This window comes from Silurus meridionalis, chromosome 4, assembly GCF_014805685.1.
Source record: "Silurus meridionalis isolate SWU-2019-XX chromosome 4, ASM1480568v1, whole genome shotgun sequence".
NCBI classification, from domain to species: Eukaryota; Metazoa; Chordata; class Actinopteri; order Siluriformes; family Siluridae; genus Silurus; species Silurus meridionalis.
The window spans coordinates 7126401-7137492 of record NC_060887.1 but is presented as its reverse complement, the minus strand read 5'-3'; the positions used below and the strand labels follow the sequence as shown (position 1 = coordinate 7137492).

The 11092-nt window shown below is 44.4% G+C and overlaps 1 protein-coding gene across 7 annotated transcripts in view; it reads right to left on the bottom strand.

Annotated features, from left to right (window-relative positions):
* grb10b (growth factor receptor-bound protein 10b) overlaps window positions 1–11092 on the bottom strand; it is a 46045-nt gene that overhangs the window by 13623 nt on the left and 21330 nt on the right. For all 7 annotated transcript variants that reach the window (XM_046847212.1, XM_046847217.1, XM_046847214.1 and 4 more), the window contains exons 4-5: window positions 8714–8927; window positions 5369–5510 (exon numbers count right to left, since the gene is read on the bottom strand). In XM_046847212.1, the coding sequence (XP_046703168.1) occupies window positions 5369–5510; window positions 8714–8927 (356 nt within the window). The remainder of the gene's footprint in view (window positions 1–5368; window positions 5511–8713; window positions 8928–11092) is intronic.

The following is an 11092-nucleotide window of genomic DNA, read 5'->3' as shown; positions in this document are numbered from 1 at the left end:
GTGGTGCTGCCACCACCATGTTTCACAGTGGGGATGGTGTGTTCAGGCTGACATTTTGCTGTGTCCCCTTCATGGCTTGTGGCAAACTTTTTTTGTTAATTGTTTTCTTCTTGCCACTCTTCCATAATAGCCAGATTGGTGGAGTGGTGGACAGACTCTCCCACCTGAACTGTGGATCTCTGCAGCTTCTCCAGAGTTACCATGGGCCTTCTGTCTGCTTCTTGTCTCAATGCTGTCAGTTTAGGTGGACGGCCATGTCATGGTACGTTAGCGGATGATGGATTTAACAGTGCTCTGTAAGATGTTCAAAGCTTGGGATGTTTTTATAACCAAACCCTCCTTTAAACTACTCCACAAGTCCCTGAACTGTCTGGTGTTTTCTTTAGTCTTTATGAGTACGTCTCAGTTTGCTCGCTAATGTTCTCTAACAAACCTCTGAGGCCTTCACAGAACAGCTGTAATTATACTGGGATTTAAGTAATGACAGGTAGACCAGAATTACTAATTAGGTGACTTCTGAAGGCAGTTGATTGCACTGGATTTTATTTAGGGGTATCAGAGTAAGGAGGGCTGAATACATCGGCAAGCCACACTTTTTAGATTTTTATAAATAAAAAAACCAACATTACATAAAATCCCAATAAAATACATTGTTTGTGGTTAAAACGTGACAAAATGTGGAAACTTTTGCAATGCGCTGTAAATAAAAACTGTGCAAAACGGTGGCGTCACATTTACAGTGTAGAGGTCAAACAGAGCAAATCTATGATTAAGTGCTCAAAAAAATGGTCACCGGTGGGCTAAAAGTGCTGAATCTGCCTCATGAGGCTGCTCATAAGACTCGAGACTGTTGAAGTCGGCAGTACTTTGAGGTACCGCGTCATCAGCTTTCGTACCGCACGTTAAGTGTCATGCTGAGGACTGTAATAAAAATAACCCTGTAACGAACGCATGCTTTTCTTATTCATGGTCAAATTTGACAATTCTTTTTTTTTTTTTTGGTCCAACCAACTTGTATTAGAAATGAGGCTACGTTTGCGCTAATCCGGATTATTTTGAAAACGCTGTTTTTGTCAATAAAAAAAGGAAGCTCCGCGTCCAAACGTTCGTTTCCCAAAAGTAGCTCGTCCGCAATGAAACGGACGAAAACATTTAACCGTGCACACAATCCACACGGCGACGCAAAACCTTAAAAAAAAAAAAAGCTACGTTGACTGAAAAAAGCCATCCCAGTGTGGACTGGAGGCCAAAAAAGAAGAGAAAAATATGCGTTTTCAAACGGAAGCGTATCGGGGTGAACATGTGCTGAGGTGTTTCCGGGATCACGCTGGTCGACAGCATTACCAGAACAATCCCAAGTCTTTCCAGCTAAGCTCTCCTGACAAAAAAAATAAATAAATGACACGTACAGATCAATCAGACGAGGCAGCAGTCACGTCCGGTCGCCCTCCTGATCAAGCGTCCGCCACACACGAAGACCCCCAACATTATGCTTCTGAATGGCTGACCTCTTTAGCTCTTGGCTTCCAACCGAGATTAAGTCGAGGCTGAGCCAAATGCTTCCTCAATAGCAGCGAGCATTTTAATGGTGTCCTCAAAAACGAAGGGTGGGAGGAACCCGCTCAGCCCAGTGGCGGATCATTGTCCGTGCGGGGATGACCACCGGACGCCCGCTGAAAATGACATCATCCTCTTTAATCAAACAAATCAATTCAGGACAAGCGCCACTGTCTGTCCACTGTTTCACTGATGCTGCCCACGTCTCGCGGCCACCCAGACGCCGCTTGGCACTCGATGCAGTAGAACTAATCTACTGGCAGGGCATAAAAAAAGACATAAAAATGCAACTGTCCTACCTAAACCGGGAATTCTGGGGGTACGACAGCTCGCTGAATACGACACAAACTGGCCAACTGGTTTGCAGATTTGTTTAACTAATGACACACAGTAGAGTCCAACAGGTTGCGTAATGACGGGTCATGCTTAAAAACAGTCCGTTTCCTCATGAAGATGATGACATGGAATTAAACCGTGTCTATTTTCCAGCGCACAGGTTTGTCACGCCTGGCGAGCGGCTTTGTCGCAAATCAAAAGTCAAATGTAAGACCTTTTCAAGAGCATTGGTAGGACCTACCATAAACACACACAGATAAGTTGAAAGCAACCTGTTCACATTTATTTAGCGAATGTAAGACTTTAAGGCCTAAAAATTAGATTAATTTTGAGAATTGATACATTTGAGACTTTTTGAGACCCTGCGGAAACACTGCAATAACACCGGAGACTCAAATCCGAACTCCAAACGTGTTAACAACTGCTCAGCGATGTGGTACCGCCGAGGCTGAAGGTAACAACCACACTGTCTAGTACAAAATAATCTGGGAGATGTGTGCAGCGAAGAAAATGGTCTCACATTGAAAGGCAGTTCTGCTGAGCTGCTTCGTACAGTACAGTACGTTCTGTCTCAATGAGGCCTTCATAATGAGGCTTCTCGGGAGGCTTGCCAAGTCCAGGCAGAGTTTAACATTGGACTTCTTTTTCTTTGTGTCACTCGTTTGCCAAAACAATGCAGCACTCTAAAAGTACAGCTTTCCCCATGGATGTGCTGAAAAAGCTCATCGTTCCTCCCAGGTTCCTCACTGTTCCCTTCAACCGTCTTGGCTTTGTGTGAGCACCTGAGTATGGCACCATCATGCCAATAAACGAACCACCTTTCAGCACCTTGCGTGCCATGTTTTATTCATGGCCCTGTGGCAAAAAATCCTGGAGCGGTTTGTTGAGCATTTGATATGATGTGCTACACTTGCACACATTTCCCGAGCATTTCATGAGCACGATCTGCTACACATTTACTACTTCCATTACTACGGTGAGTAATATATTGAAACACAGTCAGCCTTCCTTATCAGAGGATCCATGTTGCTCCCTGCCCCCTAAATTTCACGAAGCAAGTAACCCAGAGGCACCAGGCTGCAAGAGGTACTCGTAAAGATCTATAAGCCTCTTAGACGGAGGTCATAGGTGATGCTCGGGGTCACTACATCTATAAATAGCCTTTGACGACTTGTGAAGTAGAAGCTTTTTTAAGATAACAGCACTTCTGCGAAATCTCTGCTCTTTGTCAAGTGAACTTATGCAACAGTAGGTAATCCGGGCAGGTTTCAGCATGCAGAGGTGCTCCAGGGACAAAACGGTTATTTGATGGTCTGGGATGCGCCAGACTCTGCTACGGCCTGACCAGGTGCACCAAATCCAAAATGGGAAGTACGGTCCACCTGGGTGTGATGAACAAAAGCCGGGATGATCCGAGCTGATGGATTAGTGTGTCTCGAAAAGCCTGAACTGAGGCAGGGTGTAAATGAGCAGTTTAGGTTTAAAGGTCTTGCTCAAGGAGCCAGCATTCACACGGCTGAGATTTGAAGAAAAGAAGAAAAGAAAAAGTGACCTTCTTCGCCAAACCCCTGCGACTGGGTTGAGGGGCGTTCCGCAGATCTTTTGGGTAAAACAACCAGATTTAACCAATGCCATTAATAGACAATCGCGTCCGACCACATTGAGAACGGCATTAGGCAGCTCTGCATTTGTGATTCTAACCTTTATCTTGTACGCCCCGAATTCAAACGACTGTACAACCTGCTTTTGGTTTGGTTCTTGGAGTCTCATTATGACAAAAGCGTTACTGCAACAAAACGCTTGCCATGTAGGTCCACAACCCCACATGCTCCCAACATGGAAGACAAAAATAGCAAATGCTAATGAAGAGAACTGGTTCTGCAAAAAAAAAAAAAAAGTTCTCCTGCTCGACGATGTGCCTCCCCCACCTGGGGGTTGGCCAAGGAGCGAGGACCTGTCAGAGAAGCGCCTGCAGCTCGGAAAATTCCTTAAACGAGAGGCCAGAGAGAAACATCTGCACGAATTATGTTCGCTTGCACGTAACAAGAAACAGGGGAATAGATCTCGGGGGTTTGTTTGTTGGTCACGCCATTGCTTATGGACGCGGAGGCGCATCTCGAAATGGTCCCAGACATGCGCGAGAAGAATCCCAGATATTTGTTCGGCCTCGTATCGAGCGAGAGCGTGACACGGAAGGCTGTGCGTGAAAACGGCCTCCGCGATTCATCTGCATCTCACGTGCAAAACGCTTGACATTTATGGACGGCCAACGCAAAAGTGCTGACTGCTGTAAATTACTTCCAGACTCCTGACTTGGTTTCCCGGGTAGGACGACTGCGGCTCATTCAAAAGGCCAGCGGGTCGAATCCACGGGACAATAAAAGTCAAAAGAGGGAGATTAGAGTAATTGAATCGAGCGCTCTGAGGATTTTTACAGGAATGGAGCGTGTGTTACGGTAATGCCGCGAAGCTCCATGTGGAGATGATTAACCAGATGGGGGGAGGAATATCATGGAATATCATGCGATAGCCAAGGGATCGTCAATGGCAACTCAAACTGGGGTTTCAAGAATATAATATGGGTTTCAGATGGTGATGCAAACTCAGTCATACAACAGCAGCTGGTGTATGTGCTTCCACAAGGTGCTAGGATTTGAACCTGTGACCTTCTGAACCAGAGCCCAATGTCTTAACTTGGTAATAATAAAAATATATTATTGTCAGCTTGGAAAATTCCAATAAGAATTCAGAAGTTTGTTTTGAGTCAGTGGCGACTGTGGGACAAAAAATCAAATAAATAAAACCTCACTAAGATGTCAGTGACGAGGAGGAAACCTTAAGAGGAACCATAATCAAAAGGGAACCTTTTACCGAATGTGATTTATTTACAGTTCCATCATTGTTGAGAAGAGCAGTGAAAAATAATCCTGTCCTGAACCATGTAGCAGACTGGCAAACCTCAAAACCCAAACCCGTCCTCAAAACCCAAACCAGTCTCTTAAAACCCAAACCCATCCTCAAAATCCAAACTCATCCTCCCAAGTCCAGAAGTTTTTATACTGCAGAAGAGAATCATTTGACATGATTGCAGGCAGGTTCCTCTGAACAGGGTGTGTGTGTGTGTGTGTGTGTGTGTGTACAAACCTCCAGAACAAAAGACAGGTCATATAAAGGGGATGTGCGCAGCAGCACAGTGCAGGTGTGTGGATGTACACAGGGGGTGAATAGAGTGTGAACACACAAACACACACTGAAAGCTTAACACAACGAGTTACACACTCACTGTGCGTTTGTGTGTGTGTCACGTGTGAACGGCTCAGGCTTTGAACGCACAGTGACACACTTGCACAAGGCTTCAAAGCCACCTGGAATATTGCATAGATGTTCCTCAAACAAAATGTCAGATATACAGAAATCAATACAACACACACACACACACACACACACACACACACACACACACACACTTACTTACATGTATATCTGCTGCTTGGCACGGAGGTAAAGAGCCGGGGCAGGCCGTGGGTGAACTTGCCGGACTGCACAGCTCAGGGAAGGGGTTCGGGATGGCAGGCAGAGACGACGTCCTGAACTGCTGCTCTTCCTCCTGCAGCCTCCTACATTATAGATAGATAGATAGATAGATAGATAGATAGATAGATAGAGAGAGAGAGAGAGAGAGAGAGAGAGAGAGAGAGAGAGAGAGAGAGAGAGAGAGAGGACAGAGCGAGTGTGTTTAATAAAATGTAAAGTGATCAGGAGGAAAACAGCAGCAGGTTCCACACTTTCTTTAAAGCAGCACACAAAAAAAAGAAAAAACTCAAGAGGGTTCAGCTGTGATGATTCATGAAGCCTTCAATCATCACTGTTCTTTCTTTCAGACCGGGGATCAGGACGTCCTGAAGAGAGGAACGGACTCTTCTTTCCTCTCTCTCTCGGCTCTGAGGGTTTGGAACGCTGTGAGCACAGGCTGAACTTGGACACCAGACTCCGTCTTTCTCTTAGGGTTTAACACTGGGTGGAATTTAAAAAAAAAAGGAGACTAATCCTGTGTTTGGAGCTGAGAATCACGAAACGAAAATATGCGACCAAAATTTCTCACACAACCAAACAAAAAAAAAAAGAAAAAATTATTACATTTCAATTATTCAATCAGGTCCAATTAAACACGCGTGGCCTCTATGCCAATCAGTCTTAATGAAAGGGGCGTGGCCTATATGACCATCAGTCCCAACGAAAGGGGTGTGGCCTCTATACCCTTCAGTCAAATTTAAAAAAAGGTGTGGTTTCTGTGCCTGCCAGTCCTATTACAAAAATAGTGGACTCAATAGAATAGGCATGGCCTTAGTGCCCATCAGTCTCAATAAAAACAGTGCCCTCTCTATGCCCTTCATTCCCAGTAAGAGGCGTGGCTTCTGATCCTTATACTCCCAATTAAAAGGGGGGGTGGCCTCAGTGCCTTACAGTCAGAAAGGGAGGTGTGGTCTAAGTGCCTGTCAGTCACAGTAAAGGAGTCATGACCCTTGTGCTTGTCCATCTGAGGTGTGAATTCTGCTAAATTTTAGACATGCTATTAGCAATTCTCTTTTAATCTCTCACTAACACACACACACACACACACACACACACACACACACACACACACCTGGGGTTGAGGGGGTGGGGGTGTTTTGGGCTTGACCCCTTTGAAGTCGGGTTGCACACTCTGAAGTGTGCCTGCTCTGAAGTGTGTGACACAGAGTGTGTCACACACACACACCTGAGTGAACCCATGCTACATCCCCACACACACACACAAACATACCACGGACGAGCTACAAAAGAAGATCACGTGGATGCCCAGGACTCATGGTACCAAGATGCAAAGAAAATGTGCCAAAGAGATTTTCAAGATTAGTCATTTACAGTTCGATGGTGGATTTTCCCGATAGCTACGTTCGATCGTACTTTTTTGAATGGACACTGAATCATTAAAATGTGGTCAATAAAACAAACATGAATATATGAATTAGATTCATAAACAGTGAAAAAAAACAAGACATACATTTCAACCGAAACAAAAAGTAGCAGTGATTCACCTCTAGAGGCTGCTCTCGAGCTGTATAACGCAACCCGGAAAAACTATATCGTTATTGATTTTGTTTTGTTTGTGCAATCAACTATTATTATTACTATTGGTGCTGATTAATGTATCAGTCGACCTCATTTAGTCAATATTTTATTTATCGCCACAAGATTTTCAATTCGAACACGTGGATCGTGACGACAATCACGTCGAGGACAGATGGAAAAAAAGAAGTGGTGTCTTACAGCACACTGCATGAAACGATTAACGATGCAGTTCAAACCTGAAAACCAAATGGATTGTAAATCTTTGGCTCCATCTAGTGGAGATTTTCCCCCCAGAAATCCATATAACCCATAGGAGAAATTGTATTGAGAAAAATGTTATAATCTACAATAAAACCATTTCGTGCTCATTCTGGATCGAAATCTACACCTCAAAAGTATTGGGACACCTGACCTTTCCATCCATATGTGGTCCTTCACCAAACTGTGCATTTAAACTTGACATTTTCCCTTTGCTTCAACTAGGAGCCCACACACACACACACACACACACACACACTCTAACAGAAGCCAGAAACTGTTTTCAACTTGGTTTCATCTGTCAGAAAGGAGTTGGAAACTGTGTGTGTGTGTGTGTGTTTTGTAGTTAAGCAGCGAAACATTCTAAAAGTAGACTCGGCCTTAACGAGTACGAGGATTATTTTGTTTTGGAAAGAGCCACGGGGCGTGAAATTCTTCAGCTGACCCGACGTTACACTGCACATGAGTTTGCCCGGCTGCTTAACGCTGTGTGTGTGTGTGTGTGTGTGTGTGTAAGAGTGAGACCATGCCTCCGTGTACTAATGATGGCGAGACATCCTTATTTTGTGTGCACCACAACAACGGCTTTCAAGAGTCTTCAGTGGACTTTAAAACTAAACCACACACACACACACACACACACACACACACACACACACACGATAATCAATCCAAACGGATGTGTACTAAGCTACGTGCACACACACACACACACACACACACACACACACACACACACACGATAATCAATCCAAACGGATGTGTACTAAGCTACGTGCACACACACACACACACACACACACACACACACACACACACTTAATTTAATATTCATAAATCTATGACATCACAAATCTCTCTTCCTCATTGGTCCTCTGTAGGTGTGTTCTGAATCACACACACTTTTACACACACACACACACACACACACACACACACACACACACACACACACACACATTAATACATAACATAAACCATCACAAATCACACACTATGTGCAAGGTCTCCACTGTAGACGTGTCCTAAACCTTGTACACACACACACACAAAAACACACACACACACACACACACACACACACACACACACACACTTAACTATATGACACGTAAATCATCAGTCGATTGAGGACGTGCCCCAAATCGCACAAACACACACTCACGTGCACACTTAATCGCAGGACACAATCACAAATGTTTGAACTTCGGTCCGTTGTGGACGTGTTCCAAATCTCACACACACACACACACACACACTTTACATAACCATTTCATCACAAATGTCTTACTGTGGGCGTGTCTCAAACCATAAACATACCATCATCAATCCACTGTGGGCGTGTCCCAAATCACACGTACCCTTTATTTACTGAATGCAGTGTGAACACGTCCCACAGCCACACATTTCTTTTTCTTTTCCTCTGGGTGTGTGTGTGTGTGTTTCTTACCTGACGGCGAGGATGTGCATGGGCTGCGAGCGTCGCAGTCTCTGATGTGGCGCGATGGGCTGTGCGTGCACGTGGGCGTGCGTGTGGGCGTGTGTGTGCTGGCCGTTGTGCAACAGGGGCACCGACTCGCACTGCACGCTGCTGCCGCTGTGGTACAGGCTCTCGAACGATGAGTTCATATCGTTCACCAGCGCCTCCAGGTCCACGTCATCCTCTGAAACACACAGACACACACACACAGAGAAATGACGATTTGTTAAATATTTCATCAAAAAACACTTGCAACACGCGTATTAGCACGTATTATCTTTTTCATGCTAGTGCGCTAACGATTATCTGGCTATCGATTTCACCCGTAGCGATAGTGAGGTCGGATCGTCTTTGCCGATACCCGATTAAATCAACATTTTAAAATGGATACTGAATAATAAACAAAAAAATATAAAACCACTCTATTTTATTAACAAAAACAAAAAAGTACTGAATCATTAAAATGTGCTGAAGAAATTTCATTCAGGAAAATAATAAAATAACTGATAAATTATAAATGATAAATCTCCGTGCAGCGCGCAGTCTCGCGTGTAAAAATAAACGGCACGCGACGTCAGCGATTCACCTCTAGAGGCCGCTCTCGTAACGACACAGGAAAGGTTCAGCGATCAACTATATAAAACTGATCTACTTCTTACTGACTACAGGCTGAGACCTGATGCAGTACTGGTTCCTCTGAATCCAGTAAATTACCACCGAAATGCCCAAATATGGCCAAATAGCAAGGTTTATAAAAAAAATAAAAATAAAAAAATAAAAAAATTAAAAAAAGGGAAATGGCACAATGATGGACAGATAAATGGTTTCAAGGAGAGTGTAAATGTTTCAGGAGTCACATTCACAAGAACACAACTGCTCAAGAAATGTAGCGTTTAGCATATGGGGCTGCAGTTCCTACTCCTGTCAAAAGATGTCGCCAAAAACCGGATTTTCATACGGAACTGAGATTTGAACAGGGGCATAAATACAGTGTCAAATTATAGGCATTTTACACACGAATCAGGAGATTAAAAGAACGTAGACTGTTAATATACTGGCTATTTAAGAGTTTTTAAAAAACTAAATTGATTTGACAAAACGCATCCTAAAGCACCCTTCCAGAAGAAAGGTGTTGGTAAAGTCGGGTACTAATGCCGGTGAGAAGTTGAGGAGGTCTGGGGTGCAGTCAGCGTTCACATTCATCCAAAAGGTGTTGAACAGGGTTTAGAGTGGTTATAGCTCTAAATATCATGCAACCCATGGAAAGCATGTCTTAATGGAGCTGGCTTTGTGCAAAAACGTCAAGCTGGAACAGATTTGGGTCTCATAGTTCAAGCGAAGGGAATATTTCGAGCTTTCCTCTTATGCAATTGTGCATCTTTGCGCTAAACCCGTTTGTGGAAGAAGCTCGTGCGACTCGCAAAAAAAACAAAATGCTTCATTCAAATGTACAGATTCCTTTTCGAGGTCAATTAGTGGTTCGAGGCGCGGTCGGAAATCCTTTACGCTCAGGAACCCGCTTCCTGGAAAGGCGTCAGCTACCTGCATCACTGCACACTAATCCCGGATTAGCGGCACATCGGTGAGGGCAGGATTTAAACTTCCTAATTAGAAGTCCAACGTCTTCAGCCACTTTAACAAACAAAAGCGTTTCTTATAGGCGTTGCGGTTTGAAAATCCGGCATGGTCACTGGACAAATCTGTGGTGTGTTTGGTGTTCAGATTTTGGATCTGAAGGTCGCGAGTTCAAATCCCAGCCACACCAAGCTGCCAGCTCCTGGACCCCCAGAACAAAGGACCTTAACCCAATCACAAGACGACTGACAGTGACTGACAGTGAAAGTGCTGATAAAGAAAACCGCTATTTGACTCCAGGGAGCCATAAACAGGGTTATAGCAAAGCCGTATTTCGAAAAGGTCAAGCAAGAGCGTTTACGCCACCGATTACGTGCCCTACGTGCGTTTCGTACCTCACGTGACCCCTGCGGCGAGAAAAACTTGTCCTGCAGCATGCAGACCGCCATAATCAAATCACTATCCACCGAAAGCGGCAAATCAAATCAAATGCTTCTCTGAAAGGCACCGGCTGAGATGCAGAACCCTGAGAAAAGTCGTGCGCGGTTAGCGAGAATTATTAAGGGTTATTAGCGTGGAACATCGTGTGACTATCACGAGCTGTAAAATAGAACTGCTAATTTGATGGTCTTGCATGGGAACGAAATCGAAAGAGAAGCCTCTCCGAACTGCTGGATGTCTTTGCAATTTCACCGTGCACTGTTGCTTTTTTTCCAGTTTTTGCAGGTGGAAAAATTCCTGGTGAGAAACAAATGATGAGTCAGAGGAGACTGG